The following is a 25,054-nucleotide window of genomic DNA, read 5'->3' as shown; positions in this document are numbered from 1 at the left end:
TGAAGCTAATGTTGTCAATACACATACAGAACTTCTGCGAATATAAATTGGTGAATGAATGATCTATTATTGTTCCTGTAGGCACATTACCATGCGTTGCGATGTTGTGGTCAATTTTGTTTAAAAACGAAAACTCGTTTGACTCTACCATCGATACATAGTTGCTAGAATTTGTACTAAGAAGGCTGATATTGAAGTCACCTACGCATACCAACTTTCCTGCAGATTCCAGAAAAGAATCTAAGTAGTATATACTGTCGTTTAAACTAGCATGTGGAGGCCGATATATAACTTCAATGCTCAGTTTAGGCTCCCTTAGTGATACCGCAATACAGCTACCATCCAAAAATTCATCATTTTTCGTCACATCGAACTGTATAGACTGATGAATGAACATACAGGTACCTCCACCAGATCTATTAGATCTTGGACAGCAAACTACGTCATGATTGGGTATATTGCAGATGTAAGTTTCGTCCGGGTTCAGTCTTATTTCAGTTATGCATATTATATGAACGATTGAGCCAAAATTAGAAATGTAAACCAATAAATCTGCTAGTTTGTTCCGTATTGAGTTTATGTTCATATACAACAAGTTGATTTTAGTATTGGTAAAAGTTTCATTTACATGTGTTTTAGCTATGAAAGATGAGCGCAATTTCTTGAGCTCTATAATAGAATCAATGATATAGACATCCGCAGAGTCATCTTTCTTGCAGTAGTTGTTCCCGTTATTGCACCACACATACTTATACCCGTGGGACCCACGGAGAGATTTGGCTTCTCGAAAAATTGAACGGGTTTCTCTGGTCAAGTTCACATTTATGAAAACTTTAGTATGAGGACGCTTGTTGGTAGGCGAGCACAAATCTGGAGAACCGAACAGCCGTATGAGACGAAAACTTAATCGATTGGGCATCACCAGTAAGTGACCATTTGATTAAGAGAATTTCTTCAGGAGAATATCTTGAATATGCTTGCAGAAACGATGTATATAGCACAACATCTTGATCAATGAAGAACAGAAGTTGATTCCGAATCTGCGATCCGTGGGATAACCATTCGAGGCTATAGGAAATGTTCGTCTTCATGTCAAAATCCTGAATGAACTTTTAAGGTCATTTAGGCATAATATATTTCTATATGAATAATCCCAAGGAAATATAATAAGAGGGGAAAAGATATAAAGTATTAATCACAAATATGAATGCATTCAAATTTATGCTGGTCAGCACCGTTGAGCCCTTTTTAAATCCTCACTTTAAAGCTGATAATAGGCTGTTGCAATAGAACTAGTCTTAGAACGAAATTTTTATGCATTTTTGTTATTTGAATTGTCCCAATGTCTAATTGAAAGGAGATTTATGGAGCTTTCTTATACATCACTAGAATTAAGAAAGTTATTTATATGTTCAAATTGAGTTGGCTCACATAGTCTACAATAATGTATTCTTTGCCATCTGTGAAATAGATGCTAGCGTGAAAAATATCGATTATACGCTGAAAATATTTATAAGGTCACGATGGAAGAATGGTTATCCCTCTAGTCAACAATTGTGTGTTTAGATAGAATAAAGTTCCACGTATTAGAGCGAGGTTGGGCAAAAGTTCGACCTTAGTGGAATGATCACTATTTCCAGAGAAACTATAACAATTTAACAAACAAATGAATTAGTACCACACCAAACAAGGTTTTTTTGTAAAACTTAGTAAAAAATGGAACATTAGTGACTTCTTTTTGCACAACCCGAAAAAAATCGTTAAATTTAAAAACATTATGTGGGGCCTTCCTTAGCCGAGTGGTTAGAGTCCACGGCTACAAAGCAAAGCCATGTTGATGGTGTCTGGGTTCAATTCCCAGTCGGTCCAGGATATTTTCGTAATGGAAATTCTCTTGACTTCCCTGGGCATAGAGCATCATCGTATCTGCCACACGATATACGAATGCGAAAATGGCAAAGAAAGCTCTCAGTTTAATAACTGTGGAAGTGCTCTCAGATAGAACACAACACTGAGTAGCAGGTACTGACCCAGTGGAGACGCTAATGCCAAGAAGAAGAAGAAAAAGAAAAATATCATGTGGATTTCAACCAATTTAAAGCTTTTTTCTGTGAGTTGACATGTGGCTCGAAATTTTGCTGATTTGAATTTTGACGATGTGGGCCGAAAATGGTTTCCACGCACTCATACAACAACTTATCCACTTCAGAGCATTCTTACTATAGGTCTAGAAACTGCCTTACATAAAAAATCGAATTAGATTTTATTTTTATATTGATCCATGCAATAAAATTCAAGTGAAAATTACAATTTTCACGTCTAAAATCAGCAAAAAGTCATATTGTTTTCCAAATCTCAGCCGATTGCTGTAATATTTGGAGTAAATCTTTCTTACTTAAATAGTATTTGAACCAACATAACATTGATATCATTAGTTTTGAATGGAGCTAGGAATTTGAAAAACAGATTCTTGCCCCCTCTAACTTTTGCCCCACCTTATTTGTTAAATAATATGCAAAATGTTGTTTTAAAATCTGTCTAACTCAGAAAAATCCTCTAACAAAATTTTGCAGTGTACAATAAACATAAACTCTATTAAAGATGTACATATACATTACTTGCCTAAATTATGCATTGTGCCGTATGGAATATGGATACTCTTGAACCCCACGCTTTCCTAGACGGCCAAAAGCAAATATTTATACACTCCAACTTCCACTCCGAAGTACTCCAACTTCAGTATCCCAGTGAATGACACCGTTTGTATTGTCTTTCGCATCCACTAACACAGTTTCGTCGTCGTACCTGTGTTGCAATTCCGATGCCAAGAGGTTATATTTCCATATTCATACCATCCCAGTGCGTTATCTGAATCCTTTTTCACGGTGCTATCCAGACTGTTATTATCAGGAAAACCGAAAATGTGCTCACCGGTCGTTGATTATGACTGAGCTGAATGCCTTTAAAGAAATCAAAGATATTTGAACAGTTTTTCATTTACCGTGATTATCAGAAGAAATAAACCATCATAGTTGGATTGTCTTGTAGTTTATAACCTCTTGGCGGGGTTAAGAATCATAACATCAACAAAATTTAAAGTTACGCCCTTTTTTTGAGGCGTAGCCATTAGAAGCACTAGTTTTGTGGCCTATGATTTTCATAATATAAATGTCGTAATGTCTAATCGCGATTGAGCCTGTGAAAAATGAGTTGATCGTAGAAAAACTTCTACGGCATGTAAAAGCGGTTCGTCGTTTGTTTTATTCCAAATTCTACCAAGACATGCAGCTCAAGCTCATGAGACGACTTGTGTGTGAGCTCCGATTTTATGGACATTTTCTGTTCTGATAACAACGGTCTGGGGAGCACTGTGTTTTGCCATGAACTTGGTGGGTTGGCTTGGTATACAAATAACACGTAACACTGAAATTGGCTTCTTTCGATCCCCGTTCCAACTCTTCTAATCCTTATTGTACGTACCTCTAGAGTTGATCCACTTCCCCTCACCATTACGTCATTTTTGTACGATACCGTTCTTGAACAGCGGATACTCCCTCGAGAGGTTGCGAATATTTGCCAAAAGGCAACAAACAGAAAAGGAACGTTGCAAATAACACTCGAAAATAACAAAAGATACTCTTTTGCATAGCAAATCCTTCCAAATCGATAACGATAAAATAAGCCCACCACGTTCCTCTTTTCAGCACCGCTACCATTCGGTAAACCATCCAAGAAAGAAAAGTGGGCCGGAGTCTGCCAAAACGGAAGGACATTTGTCGTCGATGAATGTAAATGGTGCTGTTTAAAGCAAACGTCAAGGTGTACGAATTCAAATCGGCGAGCCCGGATCTCTCCTACTGGTGATGAATATTTACATCGCTGCTGTCTTGTGGATAGAATTTAAAAATTGTTCGGGGAATGTTTGATTGGGTCGCACGGTGTTTAACAAATTCATGAATAATGCACGATACTGGTTATAAAGGTATGCGGTATGAATTATGCAGTGTCATAATAGTTGGGTAATGACAATCACGTAACGCCTTTTAACTACGCAACTGCTTTGTATAGCGTATTGGATCAATAACAATATTTTTCAGAAATAACAATGTTCAATGCGTCCCAAATACTGTACCCAACTCGTTACAGAACTCGATTTTTACTGCATCATTGTCAAAATCCAGCGAGGCTGGTCGTACGACTCGTACTGTAAAAATCATTTTTCTGCATCTCGTACGTCAACAACTCTTTTGTAATTTTTTTATCGTAATAGCATGTTTACAATCACGTCAATCCATCATGAAACGGCCTACTCTCCTATACTGAAGAGTCGTATGTAAGAGTCATAATGCTACTGATATGCTCTTTCATTACACATCTCTTTCTATCAGTAAAAAGTGGGAACTAGTTCGTAAATCGAGATCTTAAGGTTCTTAATGCTTTGATCTGTGCCTTGTACTTATAACACAATACTTGTGTCATAGGTATTAATCGAATTTGGAATTGCAAAATGAAATCAACTTCATCAGATGAGATATGAACACATGACTCCTTATCCGTTAGACAGACGCATAAACCTACAAGCTGAGGATACCCTTAGGAGACCTGGCCATTCGAAGGCGAGCAGAATTCGATTACTCTATGTACCCGAAGGGATTAAAATATTCCTCAAAATGAACCAGGGGTTTGCGAAAAGTATTAAAAGGTTAAAAAATACACAAAAGGTTCTGAAGGCGTTTACAATAAGGTTTTCATAGGTTCAAAACAGTCTCAATAAGATTTTAAAATCTTCCAAAGGGTTTCGAAAAGGTTATCAGGTGCTTCCCAAAGATAATCTGGAATTGTCTCCAATACAATGGACTAACAGAAGAATCTCAAACAGTATCCTAGCGGTTTCTAGATGTTCTCATGGGTTCTTAAAGATTCTTCGTGAGTTTATAACAAAATTCGAGAAAAATGCACAGATTCTCTATGTGGTTTTGAAATACAAGAAGTGGTTTAAAATGAATTCAGAGTTTCTTAGAAGTTGCCAAATAATTCTCACGAGTGAGTAGTGTTTGATCCTTCGACCCGTAGTAGTGAAAAAGTGCCGCGAGTGTCAGTAGCGTTTGATCCTTCGACCTTGATGCTTGCTCCTGCGGGGGCGAGCGATGAGGGCAGGAAACACAGTAACACAGAAACAAAGTAGCGGTCAGCATAATAACTGACAGCATCCAAAAAAGCTCGATAGCTGACAGCATATTCACTAACAGCAAAATTAAAAACAGACACGGATAAAAACAAACGCTTCATGATGGGTTCACAATGATCATACACTCTTAAAATCAGGTTGTGGTTCTGACTACGCTTCCAGGTTACCCTTGAACTTCTTTGAGTAAAGTTCTTCAGGTCTACAATCATAACCGGTGATTTCTTGAAAATTAACAAGTAAGGAGCATACTTAAAACGGTAATAAAATATGTCTTACTTATATTTAAGTCCTGTGACTTGTTCCAAGAACTGTATTGAGAACAGGACTTCGAATCAACAGGCGTAACAAGCGAACTCTCTAAGCTTAATAAATATGATTTATGCTCACAAAATCTAACAAGTTTCGAGTAAACTATTGCTTACAACAGTTAAAAAATTGCTTTGAATACATACCTTCTAATCAACAAGCTGCTGGAATTTTACGATCTCACAAGATTTGAGTCAAACTAAGTGTAAGGTTATTCAGAAGCTTATCTGAATATTGGCCTTCTGATCTACAAGATTAATAGGCGTTCTTTCTGTAGGCATAACCAAAGATCAATCAAAATATTTGAATCAACTTCATACTCATGCTATATCCTGGGTATAAATGTTGTTCCTAAACCTTAGAGAGATTACCTGATACGCTTTCATATCAGAAATGTTCTCTAAGTAGTTATGGGATATCCTTCAATAGCTGTTGAACTCCATATGAATGAGCGTGGAAAGAGTGTAAGCTGAAAGAGTGAAAGATGTCGATAGATACAGGTTGCACAACCAAGAGACATATCTAAAAATTAGTCTACCTACGAACGAGGCCTGGGATTGAACCCAAGGCCTTCTGCTTACCAAGCTGAAGCGGTAACCATTATAATACCAAGCCCCCAAAACAAATTTGGCAAAATGGTAAAATTCTAAAAAAAATGCTAGTTTTTCTTTCCCAACAAGATAGCTTCACGAAGTCATAGCTTTTCAGGTATTTTCGATATACCGTCGATGGGGGTGACAATGAGTCTAGGGGGTGAGATTGGGTCAAAATGGAAAATTATGATTTATGAGATGGTTCAGCTAAAAACGCTGATTTTACTAAAATTAATAATTCATAAGTTAGGGAACACATTATTGCACATTATATATCACAATATACATTTTTGGAAATAGTAGTTTTTGTTTAATATATTAATAAACTTGTATGTTGAAACTAGATAAAATTTGTAACATTAAATTTCTCCTGTGCAAAGTATCACGCATGTACTTTAACCTCTGTTGTTATATTAGTAAAAGGTTGAAAGTATTATCAATACACTTCACTCGTACTTTGCGGTTCCTATTTGATTTTTCCACAAAAATGTTATTTTTTTCGATACGGTGTCTAAAACATTAAAAGTGTGGGTGAGATTGGGTCAAGGAAGAACGACCGTGAATGAAATCACAAGTAAATTTTTTGTCGTTTTACGGTGCCGTGTGTACTCTTTCTTCATTAAGATGTGTTTATATTTTTTAAATACAACATCGCTCAAACATCAAACAAGTCTACTTGAGTATTCCGTGCATTGAATAACAAAGCAACGCATTTTGACAATTTCCCATACCAGCAACTGTTTTCCGTGCGCAGCAATATCGTAAACTTTTATCAAATGGATTTTTTTGTTGAAATTTAATTATTTATTACTATTTTCATATTATAGAATCATTTCACGGAATTACAAATGAGTTGAATCGCTGTAATACCGGGATTATGACGTCAATATCTACTGAAATGCATTGATCGTAAATGTCGAACCGAAATTTAACTATTTGGGAAGGTTTAAAACAATCACTGATTCAGTATACTAATTTATACTGTATATTATATAGTTATACTATAGCAGCTCATCTTTTGTCAATAATTCCGTAATATTTCATTTATTATCGAGAAATAGGGTGCAGAATCTGTTGGGCACTTCCATGATTCATTTTGGCATGGGGGTTTTTTCTCGGCCGAATTGTCTGAAACTTTGCGGTAAGAAGCACTTCAATACGACGCATATTGTGACCAAATAAAAAAAATAACTGCCCAAGTGAATCAAAAGTGTCAAGAAAAGGATCCGGCTCCCTATCTGCGATATATTTTCATTTCAACGAGATTGAAAAAAAAAATCGCTTCAATTAATTCTGATTAATTCAATAAATTTTGTTTCTAAAGGTGTTTGACGAAATCATCGAGTATATTGCATACCCTTAACTGGTTCTCAACTAACAGAAACTTACCTCTCTCTCGATTTCGTTGACAGCGTCCGGAACGCACTGGGAAAAGTCCGGTGTAAGCCATTCCGGACGCCCAAAGTCTCGCTGCTCGCAGATCCTCTTAGCTTGACCTTCTCCTCGTCCTGGGCAGTCGGCCAAAACTGCTGGCCCTGATGCGCTCGCCGGCCAGTTTACGCCATAGTCCGAAATCTTCGGACACAACGTAACAGTTCCCGGTTCGACCACTGTCACGTGGACGCTCTTCGATATCGGTGCAACGGAGTTCGATACGATACAGGTGTAGACAACAGATTTCTGTAAACGAGCAAAAAATCGGGAATGAAATTGGACCCATTAGAGGAATTCCATGCAGAATGAAACTGAATTGTTAAAAATCGTACCCGATCATCTTCGATTTGGATAGTATTTTTACACATGTTTTTAGTAGGGGAAGAATAAGTGTTTTCTATAGATAAATCGATCATTTTAGCTCAAGAATAACTTCTGAAAATGGCCTATGAGTTTTCACATGCAATTTTTTTTGGGAGAATGTAGTTTTGTAACCTTTGGTTAAAAAAATGGTTTAAAAGGGGAATGATTTTAAAACAGTTTCGAAAAATGGTTTTGGTTCTTACCAATTGATTTTCTTCAAACCGTTTGATAGTAACTTAGGTTGATTCCAATAAGTTTTTATGGAAAGCACTTATTTCATCATACTGAAAATATGTCTTAATTTTACTGCAAACCGAAGATAGTCGAGTTCTGCAACCGACCGATTTGAAATGGAATTCGTCATTAGTAGCACGCTTCCTGGGAAATTCCATTTGCCATTTGTCTTCATTTACCTGGAGATTTTTCACTTTCAGAATGCTGCCGTCCGGATAGAGGTCTTCCCACATTTCGGCGGTCGGGTCAGATTGGAAGAGAGCACCGTTTTTTGTCCAACTGTACCCGAGGGTGCCGTACTGTTGATCCGAGTCCTGGGACAGACACCGAATGAGCAGTGATTCGCCTCGGAAAACGGTTACACTGGGAGGATCCACCCGAAGTTGGGGTGCGCCAAGGATCTGCACTTTGGTCGAACGGCACTGCTGCATTCCCATGTCGTTTACCTGGGTGGATGTGACCGAGTTCCATTTTCGGAATCGCACCGTGGAGCAGCCGAGCGGAATGATAGACGACGGCAGAAAAGGTACACAAAGGTAATGAATATAAATGAAAAGAAAATAGATTTTCGCTATACGCTAACGCTGCAGTTACAAGATGGCTTCGCAATTATCCGCTTTGATGGCGATTGGTAGCTTAAAGGTTCCAGTTATGGGATGTGGGTGTGAGTGCAAGAATAAAAGGAGTTTTTTTTTCAAAATTGGTCATTTGATTCATAGCAGATAACTATTTATCCTCTATCGATCTTATAACGGTTTCGTGTCATTTGGCCGAATTCCATTTGATCTAATTTAATTTGCCTAAACGCCATCTGGCCGAAAGGATCATTTGGTCGAATGCCGTTTGGCTAAAAATGAAAACTATAATGAACTAGAGTTAGTATGACTTTGAAATTAATTTCAAAACAACTTTGGTTCCTTTACATTTTAGTTTACGAAATTTATAATCCTCTATCGAATTGGAGTGTTTTATTTTTGTTAGGAATAAGATGACACTTTCAGATTCCCCTTGGGATTCGATTTCATGACCTCGGTATGATAGGCATGTGTTGAATCACTACACTTCATACTTCCTCCATTGATTAAATTATTACACTGTGGAACAAGATTTTGTCTCAAGCTTAAAAGTACCGCTATAAACTAAATTTGGAATTGCCTAATCTATTACCGTTTTTAGAAAATGTCGTAGCACGTCTGGTTTTTAAGATATTGAATATAAAAAATGCACTATTTATCGATTTCAATAAACTTGCATGCAAGTTTACCAGCTTGTAAGATGATATTTTTTATAACTTGTACCTATGTCCTAGGTCCTCCAAAGATTTCATCGAATATAAATCTTAGAACCTACGAACGTAATCAATGGTCTATCGATAGTTTTTTCAAAGTCATCGGAATATTTGATTAGCTTGTACGGATGTTTTTAGTCCTCCAAGGACTCCATTGAATAAATAGTTTTCAAATACTTCAAAGGCCCCTAACCATGTGAGTAAACGGTGTATTATATTAATTTGTACGGATCGAATATAGGCCTAAGGATCTACAAGCGTAACCAATTATCAATAGATGTTTTTCATATGGCACAGGCCCCTATATATCTATATTATTAAACGAAGTATTGCATTGAGTTGTGTCGATGTTCTTGGATTTCCAAGGACTCCACGGAATATATGCCTGAGTATTTACAAACGTAAGCAGTTGTATATTGGTATTATTTAGTTATGGCAAAAAAAACCTTACTTCTTTATATAAGTAAATGGATCAATGTACCGATATGTACTGATGCTCTTGGTTCTTCAATAATTCCATGTAAAACAGGCCTTAGGATCTACAAGTGTGACGAGTACTCTAGTTGTAATTTTAAGTTATAGCATATAATCTGAATCCTACATGTAAGTTAACGAAATTTTGTACTGATTCATTAGCAGTTCTAGGTACTTCAAGGATATCACGGAATATAGATCCTAGGATCTACAAGCGTAAGCAGTTGCATTTAGTTATGAGATAACTCAATTCTTCTTATAAGTGAACGGAGTTTTGTATTGATGTTCTTGATTCTTCAAGGATTTGTATTTGTATTTGTATATACAGTCAAACCTCCATGAACCGATATTGAAGGGACCATCGACTCATGGAAATATCGAGTCATGGAACAGCTATTCTTTGGAAAGCTGATTGAGGGGACCATCATAGTAACCATGATTTTATGTTTTTAGTATGGTTCCATGAGTCGATATCGAGTAATGGAACATCGACTCATGGAGGGATGACTGTATGTTGATTAATCTGACTATGTGTCTAAATGAACAATTAAAGTTAAAAAAAAATCGACTATTTGAAACGCATAGTGAAGACAAAGACAACGAATAACTTAATTCTAACACTTTAAAAATACGTCAAACAAATATCAATTATCATCCCGTTCTTCTTCGCGTAACACTCGTTCAATCCGTTGTCGAAATGTAGAAGTTTTCAAGCCGAAATCGAAGAGGTGATAGTGCTCGTTGAAGCGTGTTGCCATATGTCGAATAGGGTCATGTAATTCGTAATTAACTGTCCGAGCAGGGAGATGTAGGAAACTTCTTGTACGGAGTGGCCGTTCTGGTGCATAAACTGACAGATTGGCAATAATTTCAGGTGAATCAATTTCGCCTACCAAAACTTTAGCTACAAACACTGATTGAGCTGTAGACCTTCTGCTCTCAAGAGTGTCAATACTCAACAGTTGACACCGATGTTCATATGGTGGCAAACTTGTGGGGTCTCTCCACGGCAGATGCCGAAGGGCGTAGCGCACAAATTTTCTTTGTACGGTCTCTAGTCGCATTATCCAAACCCTTTGGTATGGGCACCAGATGACGGATCCGAACTCTATGATGGAACGCACAAGGGAACAGTACAACGCTTTGAAACAGGTAGGGTCACGGAATTCATCCACAATTTTGAACATAAATCCGAGCTGTGTATTAGCTTTGGCGATAGTGTCCAGATAATGGGGCTTAAAAGTTAGAGCTGAATCTAGCGTGATACCTAGGTCTCGAATAGTATCTACACGATGTAGTGGCAGATCATCAATGGTATAGTTGAAGATAATTGGCTTTTGCTTGCGGTGAAAACTGATAACGTTGCATTTTTGAACACTTATGGTGACGAAGTTCCTATCGCACCATTCGCAAAAAACGTTGATTAGATGTTGTAGCATCAGATAATCGTTCTCGCAACGAACAACTACAACAGTTTTGATGTCGTCAGCAAAAAGAATTCTTTGAATTTCTTTTGATGTCGTCAGCAAACAGAATTCTTTGTATTACAAGCCTTAACTTCTACAAGCATAACCAGTGTTCTAGGAATAGTGTTCAGTGAACGAAGTGAACTTTGGTTTGAATCTTGCAACTTGTGTTGAACCGCAAACGCGCTTCGTCTCTGTACCAGTGTTTCAAACCGAACCTGGTACATGTGTACTTCGGTTCAAACTATGGTTCAAATAATGGCACAAAGCAGTTGAACGGGGAACGGTTGAAATCCACGCGGATAAATTTCTACGATCATATATGGAACTTCTTGGTTAAAATCGCGAAACCCTTGAGGCTTGAATAATAATTTTATTTAAGCAGATCAACTAAGATCAATACTTCAAATAACATTTAGCGGTAACTTTATGAAAAAACCAAGGATTTTACTATATCATACTATAAGACACGATAAGTAGAAATTGCTAAACGTGAATATTAGGGGCGATCCATTAATTACGTAAGACAATTTTCGGGGGTTTTCAACCCCCCCTCCCCCCATGGTAAGATTTTTTGTATGGAAATTAAAAATAAATTGTATGGCGCGTAAGAAATCATAAAACCCCCCTCTCCCTATAAACCCTTACATAATTAATGGACAGCCCCTTACCTGTTTTCTGTCTGTTCGTTTGTGTCATCGTTCTGAGCCTTGGATGCAATCGAAGATTTGCACCAAAGATTGAAGGCTCCCCCAGATCAACGCGACTTTTTACGGCGACAGCGAAAAGCAATCGTAGTGATTTCGCTGATGTTTCGCTGCATGCACTGTATGATGAGCGCGTCTTAGCCACAGCGACGCGATTTTTCTGCGATTCGCGTCGCGTTAGTCAAGATGGTTCCATAGAAGAGTGCTTGCAGCGACACAACAACGAAATCGCGACGATTATTTGTCGCTGTCGCCGTAAAAAGTCGCGTAGATTTGGGGGAGCCTTGAACCGCGGCTTTGAACTTTTGATTGAGACATAGTTTGATTAGAATTGCCCGATGTACCTAATATAAATTTATTCGAATTTTTTATCTAGCTTGCAGATTCCATACAAAATTCGTTGTTTCTTTCATATAGACATAAACTTTTTAGTAACGAAATTATAACAACTTTGTTGTTTTGTATTATTCAGTACCGTAAAACGGGGTAACTTTGATAGTTTTTTCGAAGAAAACTTGAATATTTATGCATGCTGTTTCAAAGAATTATAATTTATATTTTTAAAACAAGTACTGGCATCCTAGCTATCGATTGCAGTTGATAGATTGCCAAAAGATTTATTCTGAATGGATATATCATTTTTCATATAATCGAAAGTCGGTTTTCTGTTTTGGGGTAACTTTGATAATGGAGTATGAATCGAACAAAATTGAATGAATTAGGGTAGGTGTACCAATTATGGATGCAATATGTCAACAGTACGGATAAAAATCAAGTTTTAACCGCGTTCCTAAAACGTAAGCATGACTTGTTTGTGTTAATTACTAGTTTGAAGCCTTGCGAAGCAGTTGAATTAAACAGTTTTAGTACTAAATTGACTTTAAGCTTCTAAAAAAAATGTTTTAAAAAGCGTTGTCTTTGTACCAATTATGGCAATAGCTTTCCTAGCATTCGACATAAAAATGTCCCAATTATGGACTATCGAATATTTGCACGAAATGAATTCAAACGTCATCCAAAGCGAATGATAATACAACGCTGATATGTAATGAAGTGATTGCTCATAGAATTTTCCAAAATTTTTGTGTTAAATACAAATTAAATCAATTTATTGCAATGGGTTCATGAGAGCAAATTAATTTTCGAAAAGGAGTCGAAATGTAGTGAAAACGCAAATTATGATGCAAAACAGCATTAATAAACTCACAGTACCTTTTCAGCGCCTAATTTAAAGGAAAAAAGAGGGAAAATTCAAAAATCGAGTGTCACTGAAAACCCCCCTCTACCATGAAATTAGCATCTACCGCTTGCAAACATTTTCGAACGTGTGATTGAAAAATCTTAGCAATTGAGTACAAAACATGAAGATAATGCCTTACTGAACCTTCCCGTCGTGGAAGTCACCAATAAAACAGCTTTACTTCTTTTATTTCACTGATCAAAAAATGTAAACAAACTGCCTCCAGAGTATCGCCATAATTGGGCTCTCATACACTCCTTGTACCAGTTATCGACATAGTGGAAATAACACGATTTCCAGCTTAAAACAGTAGATATGATAGCTCACCAGCTAAATTTATTCATTTTTTCTTACTAGGCAACATACATTATTCGGTTGAAGCAGTTTTTCCGGATGAAAACATACATTTCGTAAGTGGTGTCCTTTAGCAAACTGCTAAGAAGGTGACATATGTGTGAGGCAAAATTTTCAAATGTTCATTTTTCGAAGCTTATTGCACGAATGTTCTTATCAAGGTTTAGTTACCATCAAAAACAAATAGGTTTATCATTCCTATGAATATAAGCCGTTATATTCTAGTGAAACAATAAGAAAAATCTCTTTTTGTTCCCACTATTGCCATAATTGGTGCTATAGCCATAATTGGTACTTCTACCCTACGAACATTTGTAGGGCATTGCATATTTCTAGGCGTTTAACGTTATATGGAAATTTCTGACTTAGATTACAAAATGGTCCCAGTTTGTGAAAATGCTTTTCGCTAAGAGATTTGAGACCGTATTCAAGTTCTATGATAACTAGGCTGTCAAAGATAAGTGGTCAACTATTCAAAACTACATCAAATAGTGATCGTAGAACAGATTGTTTGTAAGCGTTTCGAAAATGCTAAAATTGTGTCAATTTAAAATTGAACACATAAATCAGCATACAAGCTGATTTACTTGCATGCAAGTCGGTTTAAAAGAATAAATAATGCATTGCACAGCGTAACAGAAATGTCATTTTTGCGTGTCTCAAGGATCAATTTATGTGTCAAATGATTTTGGGTCACTGAATCTGATGCCGTTCTCAGAAATGTTCCAGAACGTCACAATTTTTAGCTACAGGTCACCAAAATTGTATAAAACACTGGTTTTATTGATGTTTACATGAGATCTGAAGTGTGATTTATCAAACTTTTTAATAATCCAATCCATCAAGCATGCAAAATAGGACTGAAACTTTCAATTTAGATATAACTTAGTTGAAATTACACGACAAAATTTAAATTGAATCGATTTTTTCAACATGCTTGCAGTCTCCATACAAAATTCGTCGTTCCTCTTCTATGGCAAAACACAAGACTTTTCTGAACCACAAAAAAATAACTTTTTACCAGTGCTGGAAAAGTTCGCATCACGAAGCAGCTCACGAGTGTATACCAACGCATAACAAACATCACAGACTCGGGAACTGCCTAAGTGTGAGTAAGTCCGCACCCGTCTACTCGGGAGAACATGTCAAAAGAAGAAGCTCGGGAGCGTTTACTCGCGAGTAACCGAGCAAGATGTGATTTATTATGGTTTTGACAGACAAATTAATTGTACAACCATCATATCGACAGTTAACTACTAGTTTGTAGTCAAATGCCCTTGAAAACCATATATATCGGAGGGGAAGAAGCTTTTTTCCCAAAAGCAAAATATGACTCTGAACAGCTCCGAACACGTTCGCGAATCACTTTTAGCTTCGGTTACTCGGAAGCCGACAGATGCGAGTAAACCAGCACTCTGACGCCCGGGAGCGTTTGATTTTGTTTTTGTTCCAGTTCAGAAGAAGTGTTCGCCACTTTCCATCACTGCTTTTTACCATCGAAAGTGTTATGAACTTTGTTGATAAGTATTATTTTACCCATGAAGTTTGAATTGTGTGACAAATTAAGCAAATTGCCATGCAAGCTGGCAGACTTGCATGCAAGTTGTCTGAAATAGAAAAAAATGCATTTTCAACAGTGAATATCTTAAAAACTAGACGTGCTATGATATTTTTGAAAACGGTAATAGATTCAGCAATATTTATTGAGTAAATAGCGGAATTTTGGTACTCTAGACAAAAACGTGTTCCCCAGTGTATCAACAGCCAATTTTTCTAAAACCAAACGTGCTATGACATTTCTGATCACGGCAATATGGTCAAATCCATCGGTGTCCTAATTCACTCGGTCCAAGAATTGTGACACTTGAGCGGGGCACGCTCCCGTATGCTCCCCACGTGATCTGGACCCGCTCTAGTGTCAAAATTCTTCGACCGTGTTAGTTTAGTACACCAGTGGTTAAGTCATATTTTGGTGCTTGAGGCTATTGTATTAGTGCTGAATATTGCCCCACCTTGCTCAACCGAAAAGTAATGAACAATTATCAGCTGCAAGAATCTCAATAATAAACAAAATCTGCAACACCGATGTCTTCCTTTGTATGGTCATCGACGACAACAACAGTGAAATCGATTTATTTTTCAATCTTTATTGAACAAAAAAAAATAGAAATCAATGGACAAGTACCGTTCTCATCCCATCTTCTTTAACCCGATAGCAAACAGATTCCGAAGTGTCTAAGTGCAACCCTTTAGTAGAGCGTCGAGCCTTAAGGGTGCGCTGAAAGCGGATTCCACGATAGGGAAAAGGCAAACATCCATTCAGTTTATTTGCCGTGTATTCTTCGATTCTTAATTCCTTGTCAGCAGGAGATAAATGGTCATGTAATAGTTGGCTCTATCAGCCGGTTTCGATCTTTCTTCCCGGTGTCCGGATGGGGGTTTACTGCGTGTGGAGATCTTTTGGAAAAGCGTCTACATCGGTTGGTTGGTTTTAAATTGGAGAGCCCATTCAAAGAAATCCCCGGCGAACCGGATTGGTTTGGCATAGTGGTTCGAATTATGATTAATCTCATAATAGAATATAATATAATATAATGTAAGTGAAATTTGCTTGCTCCAAATTTCATGCTTTGCCTGAATTTTGCAAAAAATAATACACGGGATTATTAAAGCTTACTATGTTATGAGCTCATTTCCTATCAAAATTTAGTGTATATTATCATGCAAATAATACTTTACTTTATAATTTATGTAAAATATAGCATATCTCTATAGATAGGACCACTGTGCCCAAGCATTTCACCAACATGGGACTAGTGTTCCCCGGCAAGAAGTCACTTGTAAATTAGAAGCTTTATCCACTTCGGAGCATCATCTGGTTTGCACCGGAGGGCGCACAAAAATGTTCGTGTTGTACATGACCGACAGGGAGCAAGTGGAATGTGCAGCCCTATGATCATCAACACGACTGATAAACTAACAGTATGTGCAGGTAGCGGAATTTGGGGCAAGTATGCCACCTTGTGAATTTGCTCGCTAGCTCTGTCCAAAGCTTAGCAGACCTATCAATTTGATGTGTATCATAATGTTACTTTCACGTCTTCTCATGCCACTTGAAATGAAAATGAATTCTTAAAGTATTAGTTTTAAACTTCTCAAAAATTCCTCTCTCGTGTCTAGTACACGACACTGAACACGGCCTTACGTCTTCTTGGCATTAACGTCCCCACTAGGACAGAGCCGGTTACTCAGCGTAGTGTTCTTATGAGCACTTCCACAGTTATTAACTGAGAGCTTTCTTTGCCAAAGTTGCCATTTTCGCATTCGTATATCATGTGGCAGGTACGATGATACACTATGCCCAGGGAAGTCAAGCAAATTTCCATTACGAAAGATCTTGGACCGAACGGGAATCGACCCTAGACATCTTCAGCATAACTTTGCTGTGCAGCCGCGGACTCTAATTTTAATGTGCATAAATCATAAAGATATGAAATACAACATTATAAATAAAGAGTCTTGTACCGTTTAGAATGTACCGGATGTAGCAACTCGGAGTTTATGTCCTAAAGAACCAGTTTGTTAGATACAAAACCGTTTCAATTCTCGAAAAGTAGAGATGAAACATATAAGTTCACTAAATTGCGTCTCCATTGGCTGGGCACAGATGTTACGATACAAATTGACCACTTTAGAGTGAATTTGAAACGTCCCGGAAATCTGAAAATGAAGAATCAAATGCAGGGCACATAGATATCCAATTCAATCGTTTCTCAAAAGGTTCACACTGATGCAAAATAATTGAAATCCGTTATGCATTCGCTGAGCGGTAACAGTTTTAGATTTTTTTTTTCTTTCACCTAGGCCTAAAAGCGGGTTAAAAAACATTAAATTTGCCTAAGGTTTGCTTAAAATAAATAAAAAAAAAAGAACTTCTTCAAGAGTTCATTTTGTGATTTTCATTATCTTCTCAATCCTAACGTTTTGAGTATCTTCAAAAATTAAACATAGAATTTTTCTAAGGATAACCATAGAAGTTACCATCATAAATACTCCAGGAATGTATCTAATGGTTTAAACCATCGATTTTTCAAAACTTCCACCAAAATTCCCGTTTAAGATTCCTTCAGGGATTATTATAGAAATTCTTAATATCCCAAAGATGACTTAAAACTTTTTCCCAAGTCATTTTCTCAGGAATATCTCCAAAAAAAGGACCAAGGGTTTTTTTTCAGAAATTATTGATGATTTTTTTTTAATCCGGGAGATTTTTCAGAAAGAAATGCCAAAGTAACATCTGATGAAACTTGATTAAATTTAAAAGTAAGGTACCGCGGGGCAAGTGGGAACGAAAAAAACGATAGTTCAAACAAATTGTTCAATAAAATTTTCAAATGTCAATATTTTTCAAATCCATCAACACAATCACGTTTAGGCAACATATTTGCTGGTGTATAATCGAATAATTTCGAAATTGTGAAAACCTTGGAAGAAAGTTTTAGAATGAGCCAATGGACGCAGTTACCTCGCTAAGCGGGGCAAGTGGGACACATCCAGTTTCATGCATCAATCCACATCACTAAGTCAACCATTACAATAATAGGATTGATAAGTCATAGATTTTTAATTTTAAGTACATATTTGATGTACATAAGGGATCAACCATAAAATATGTTACGTTTTAGGAAGAAACTTTTTATTTAATAGTATGTCACCTCACATTTAATATTAACTGGAAGTTCCTCAATAAAAGCGTAAAGAGGAATTCAACAGGTTCAAAATATATAATTTATAAGTTGTTAATTAAAATGTAGCACATAAAAAATCAATAATTGACGAAATTATAAATATGTTTTGTTATTATTTATATGCATGGCAGAAAACCACTTTATGGGATGGAATTGTCTTCCATCACTACTTAATTTGGTAGAAATAACAAATAAAGTTCAAATAACATAGAAAGTAATCGTTCTCATGATGCATTTCAAATTTCAGCTGTGTGTTTGTTCAATTTTGAAGACGTATTTAAAAAAAAAAAAAAATAAAGAATAATAACACTTTTCTTCTCCCTCTTATGCAATTACGTAAGTTTAGGTTGATCTTTTTTTTTATAAAAATCATTTGTTTGAATGTTTTAGTGCTACTCTTCAGTAAAATGTATGAAACGTGCACGAAAAGTTTTGATTCTGGTTTTTGTTTTGATAGGTCCAACTTACCCCAGGTACAAATATATTTTGGGGTAATATAGACCATCGAAAATTTCATATGAAATAAAAACAAAATACTGGTTTATCGTTAGCAGCTTGTAATAATACCTAAAATTAAAGCTGACTGATGGAAATTCGATTTAAAACACATTTATTTTTTGCGAGTCAATGCAAGACGTGAAACGTGTCACAATTTGTCATGCAAAATGAAACTGGCGCTGAACTGACAACTGTTACATGAACCAGATGGTAAAAAATAACAATATGTCTAGTACTAAATACATTCCTTGTCAACTTCAATACATTCCTTGTATCTTCAACTTTCTAGAAGAATACCCCCATGAAAAACTTTTACTAGTTGAGCTATGACGAAACGCTCCACTTACCCCGGATTCTCACTTGCCCCGGGGTACCTTAACCCTTGAAGAATTCCCACGAAATTATGTGAAAGAATTCCTGGGCTCCTGAGGGTTTCGTAAATAAAATGCTTGGATTATGGGAATTTATGGAATATTCACTGTAGTTTGAGCTGTTGTGAAACTTCAAATGATTTTTTGAAGAAACCATGAAGATTTTACTTGAAAATACACGAGAAATTTAGAAGAAATGCAGGAGTTATTTCACATTATAAGTTGGAGAAATCTCTAGATAAATTTCTGAAGGAGCTTAATTAAGAGTCCCATGTCAAATTGGAAAAGGATTTCCTAGATGTATGTATGTATGTATGTAGGTAGCCACCATCCTTGCTTGAGTCTTGCTCTGCTTGCGGTTCCACTCAACAGTAAGGTCAAATTTCATTACCAACCTGATTTCAACATACTGCTGTATGAAGGGCCAAAAGGGAGGTGGCGGACCCGTAAGCAGAGACACTTACGCGAAACCCGCGGGAGGTAGAGAATCTCCTTCCAACAGTGTGATCCAACAGATTGAGTATTGGAATTTGCAGTACTTGTCGAGCTTTCCACGGGATGGTTTGTTAATAGAAGGGCGCGTCAAATCGATTACAACTGTTGGAGAGAAAAGTGTTGATCGCTAGCGACTAACATTCTTCCTCCTGACTCCGATTGGCACTCCACTTCATTGTCCAGTTGCAACTTCAATGATGCCCTGATGCTCCCTCCCTTCCCCGTATATTGTCAATGTTATATAGTATAATATTATATGATATAAAAATAATATGATATATGTAAAACATAATAAAATATAATATAATAAAGCATAATATAATATAACGAAACATTATGTAATATAATATAGTATTTATAATCTGCCAACCCAGTATCCTGAAAATGATTAATGCTGTAAGTATACGCTGGACAGGGCATATAGTAATTATTCCATATAACAATACCGTACAACCAAAGTTCACGTCACTTCAGTAACTCCATTTCATTGTCCTGTTGCAACTTGAATGATGCTTTGGTACTCTGTCCCTTCTATTATATTGTCAGTATATTATATATGTTATTTAGTAAATAGTATTTAAATATGAAATAACTTAATACAATATAATGTAATATGATATATAAAACATCATATATTATAGTAAAACAAAATATAATAAAAACCAAATCAACCGAAATTAAATAATAGTAAATATTGATATAATATGGTCTATCGCTTCCAACGTGTCCATACAACACGTGAGTTTAAACAGCTATTTAAATTCAACATTCTGTTTTATTAAAGACATTTATACAAACTCCTTCCAACGTGGTGATCCTATACTATGAATGCTGAAATTGAGAATACTTGAAAATATCATTGTAATTCAAATGGTATAAATATTATTATTTTGTTTATGGTGTATAAAAGTGTACCTTTTCATTAGAAAAAAAAGTTCATATGATATCTACGCATAAGCCTGAAAATCTTTTTCTCCATATGCTCCTGAAACAAAAAAAAGTGTTGTGAAATCTGGATATTTTAAACAAACATTATATGTAATATAGATATGTGGCATCGTTCCAAATTACGAATCGCTAACACTGATTGCCCCATTCCTTCCCTACGTCATATATTTTGTTTTGATTGTAGTGCCACCGTAAATTGTATACGATGCCTATATGAACTAATCTACGATGACGTCACGCTGCAACTTCCAACGGGAAGAAAACCTTTACTGCGGGCCGTGTTTACAAAAAATGAACGATCCCCTCAATGTTCATCCGATGAACATTCCTTCACTGGATGTCGGTCCGGATGTCGTTTTATGTTAACACGGCCCGCATTTAGAGTGGAAAAGAAAAAGAAAATCGCTAATAAAAGAAGACCGTGGATAAGTCCATATGTATTCTACGCCTCTCCGGCCGACAAGGTACCTAAACATACAAAAATGCTGAAAGAATGAAAGCGATATTGACTTCCCACCACCATCAAACCGACAAAACAGAGAGCATCACATTGCAGCAACTACCTACATGCATCAGCTCTGCAAAAGAAAATAGAGATTCAGACGAGCAAACTATCACGCACACCAATTGATTTCTGTTTATCTACGTTTTAGCGGAAAATTAATGACGCTGATGATGATGATTATGGTGATGTGCAGGCGCAAGCGTTGCGGGGGTTTGTCGATATGATACTAGTCATTTGTAATTTTGCGACACGCTTTGGAGATGTGCCCGCTAATACTTAAAAAAATATGAAAATATACTTAGCTTCGGGCCTTCTATGAATTGCCTGCCGTGCCATAAGCACTCCAATTCCTCATCTCCTAGACACCAGGTACTGGTGTCGTAATCACGCTGCATTCATCGTGATTTCCACATACTGATACTTCACGCATACCCCCTAATCACTTCTTCCGTCATCTCTCAACCCAAACGGCGCAATATCTATGGATGATGAAGATGATAATGATCTCGCCACTGCACACACACTACAACCGTCACAACAAGTAGCTTATATCCGCGGATGTTTTTTTTTTCACTCTCACTAACAGCGCTCTGACGCCTTCAACCTTCATTTTTTCTCAACTTAATTTATCACTTTTCCACATTTTATTCACGTTCATCCACACAATTTCTGTTATTTTCAAAACTTTCCATCTTTTCTACTGCAATCCAACTATGTAACACTATTCACAATCATACAATTAAACTTCATCGATGCGAAAAAAAAGTTGCGGTGAGGAACAACACGCACTCACGACTTGATAGGTTGAGAGAACAAACCGAACTGTGGAAAAGGATTTCCTAGATGAGTATTAAATATGTTTCCTCAGATAATCCCTGGAGAACTTTTTGGATCAATTCCTAGGGTACATGTGGATGAATCCTTGAAGGAATCCATATAAAAAAAACCTGAAAATATGATCACCTGTAGGAAACTTTGTAAGATCTTCTACAGTTACAACTGAGGAAATCAAAATAGTTAAGAGTAGTGTTGTAGTGCTCATGGATTTGATTTGCTGGAGCAAATGACGAAGAAATTACTCGAACTACCCTTGACATTTGGTGGTGGAATCAATTGAGCAATTTCTGAAGAAGATCCCAGAAGTATACTTGAAGAGATCTTTTTTTTTGGAATAAGGGAGGCCTGTAGGAGTGAAAAAAAATCTCTTCTCCTATGGGCATAAAACCCTCAAACCTATCTTTATTTAGGCCCTTACCATAAAGTATTAGGGGCCGATTGAATAACGTTATATACAGTTTTGTATTAATTTTGTTTAGCTTCTACATCTTGTCATGCTTTCACGACAAGTTAGAAGTTCTAAACTCGGGGCTTGGGATGCATCGTAGGACGGTTCTCTTGTCACTCCATCTTCTCAATGGATTTGTGAAGTTGCTCAGATGAGATCGTGATGATCAGCTCAATGGTATTATTGGAGGCGTCGTGCAGTTCAAAATGGTGGCTTAAGGAAAATTTGAGGAAACGGAATCGGTTTGATATGTGGCTTAAGACATCCGTCAATTACTCAAGTCGCAGGTAGTAGTAATTCACTGTTAAAGACAAAAAATAGATAGGAAAGTCAATAGCTTTTAGAAATTTATATATAGGATTTAGGAAATTGGGATTGCGAGAAAACAGAGCATCGCGGACTGTTGCGTTGGGTGGTTTCCATAAAACAGGAAGGGAATCAATCAATTCTTGTCTTTTTACTTCATATTTAGAACATACCCAAACAACGTGTTCTATATCTTCAAATCCTTCACCACAGTCACAATAATTAGTATCACTTAAACCAATACGCTTAAGGTGAGCGTAAGATCTATAATGATTCGACATTAGTCTAGAAATAACCTTAATAAAGTCCCTAGTCAGATTATAATCTTTAAACCATGATTTTTTTTGATATTTTTGGTGCAAAACCGTATAAGTAACGTCCCATAGATCCTTCATCCCAAGATCTTTGCCATTCAGCAATTGCTTTCCGACGACATGTTTGAAAAAACTCCCAAAAATAAATTTTTCATTCAAAAATTTCACCTACTATGGCACCTCTTTTGGCTAAAATATCTGCCCTTTCATTACCATTGATGAGGCAATGCGATGGTATCCATATGAAAGTGATGCTGAAAGAGCGCATTGTTAATGTATTCAATAGTTTTCTTATTTCAATAATAAAATATGTTGCATTTTGTGGTTTTATTGATTTTAAAGCTTCAATAGAGCTAAGACTGTCGGAAAATATGTAATAGCTGCCAACCGATAAATTAAGGATGATAATTAAAGCATTATATATCGCTGCCAACTGAAGAGATCTTTGTAGACCTCACTAGAAGAATTCCTTAAGTTATTCTTCGAGGAATCCAGTGCCAATTGTGAATATGATGTGTTTCTCTTAATATTCTTGTGTTTTTCACTTTTGCTTTCGAAATTCTTAAGTCGTTAGTTGCATTAACCCTTTTAGCAAACAAATGATAAAAAATATTTACTTATTACGACACTTTTTTGCCTTAATAATGCAAACAATTATCAGATTCATAAATTAAATTATATTTCAGTTTATAAGAATGTACGCAAAATATCAGTTTGAATTCCTTAATATTTATAATGAAAAGTAGAGAAAAATGTCTACTTTTCATTATAAATATCAAGGAATTCAAACTGATATTTTGCGTACATTCTTTAATATGAATTTAATTAAAGAATCGATTGACTTAATCAATATTTCCTACAATAAATGTACAAAAAATATTTGTTTGCAAAGGAGCCAAAAGAAAAGTGAATCTTTAAACCTTGGATCTGAAGATAACCTCACTTATTGTCTTCAATACTTAGGACTTTTTGAAACGTTATTAAAGATAGAAGCCTTATTGATTCAATAGTTTGATTTTATGTTTTCGATACTTTTTCAAAGTTGATACTTAAATTATCATAGTTCTGTTCAGCAAGAATTGCGTCGCCAAAATGACGTTTCTAGAAAAAGTACTTGAATAGAAAATGTTTAAAATAACTGAAATATTCTAAATCACTTCAAACTTTTTTTTTACTGGAAATCAATAGTTAGTTGATTGTTATCAATAGTTTTACCATTAGGTCACTTAGTTATATAATGTGTGAGAAAGATAAACATAAATACCTGAGAGAGAGAAGACAGCTGGCTTAGATTGCGAGCTTCGAAAAGTTACGGGAACCTGTCATCAACTGTCATTGGAAAACCGGCACATTTGAAGGGCAAAGAGTGAAAAACCGTCAAAATTCAAGTAAAATTAATCAAAATTTCTAGGTGATTTTCGATGATTGCACATTTAAAAAAGTTAAAAACTTAAATATAGTTGTGTTTTGCAAAACTGCTATTGATTTTTTTTTATATTCATATCCTTTTTCATAATGAACAACAAGAAGGGAATATGATTTTGACCAAAATAAGTTCATCTGACCGTTGTGCACAACCTAAGTATTTAAAAAAGAAGTCAAAGAAGGCAAGAAAACATGCCAACTGTCAGTGAGCTGTCTCCTCTCTCTCAGATAAATACTATTTCGCCGTTATGTTTTTGCCATTTTTTGTCGAAATTCGGTAGATTATCTGTGTTATCATGGAATCAGTATTATCATGGAAGAGTAATCGTGTTTCTTCAACAGGTTGGGAAATAGTCAGTAATATCTTAGATAAATTAACTTGAGCCCGTAAACAAAAACGAATAGCACACCAATTTTCAATATAGAATATAACATGTACCGCCGTCGGGGGACATTAGGCCAAAGCGTAATCTGAAATATCTCAGCCTGTACTGGGAATATCAATATAAAAA

General features: G+C 36.2%; 1 protein-coding gene across 1 annotated transcript in view; it reads right to left on the bottom strand.

Annotated features, from left to right (window-relative positions):
• LOC110681009 (roundabout homolog 1-like) overlaps window positions 1-25,054 on the bottom strand; it is a gene marked incomplete at both ends in the record, with an annotated part of 53,336 nt that overhangs the window by 5,299 nt on the left and 22,983 nt on the right. The window contains 2 exons of the mRNA XM_021856774.1: window positions 7,477-7,767; window positions 8,298-8,564. Coding sequence (XP_021712466.1) covers window positions 7,477-7,767; window positions 8,298-8,564 — 558 coding nt within the window. The remainder of the gene's footprint in view (window positions 1-7,476; window positions 7,768-8,297; window positions 8,565-25,054) is intronic.

The sequence above is a fragment of the Aedes aegypti genome, unplaced genomic scaffold (assembly GCF_002204515.2).
Source record: "Aedes aegypti strain LVP_AGWG unplaced genomic scaffold, AaegL5.0 Primary Assembly AGWG_AaegL5_hic_scaff_233_PBJ_arrow, whole genome shotgun sequence".
Lineage (NCBI taxonomy): Eukaryota > Metazoa > Arthropoda > Insecta > Diptera > Culicidae > Aedes > Aedes aegypti.
Note: the sequence above shows the minus strand (reverse complement) of the source record. Positions and strands in the feature narration are given on the sequence as shown.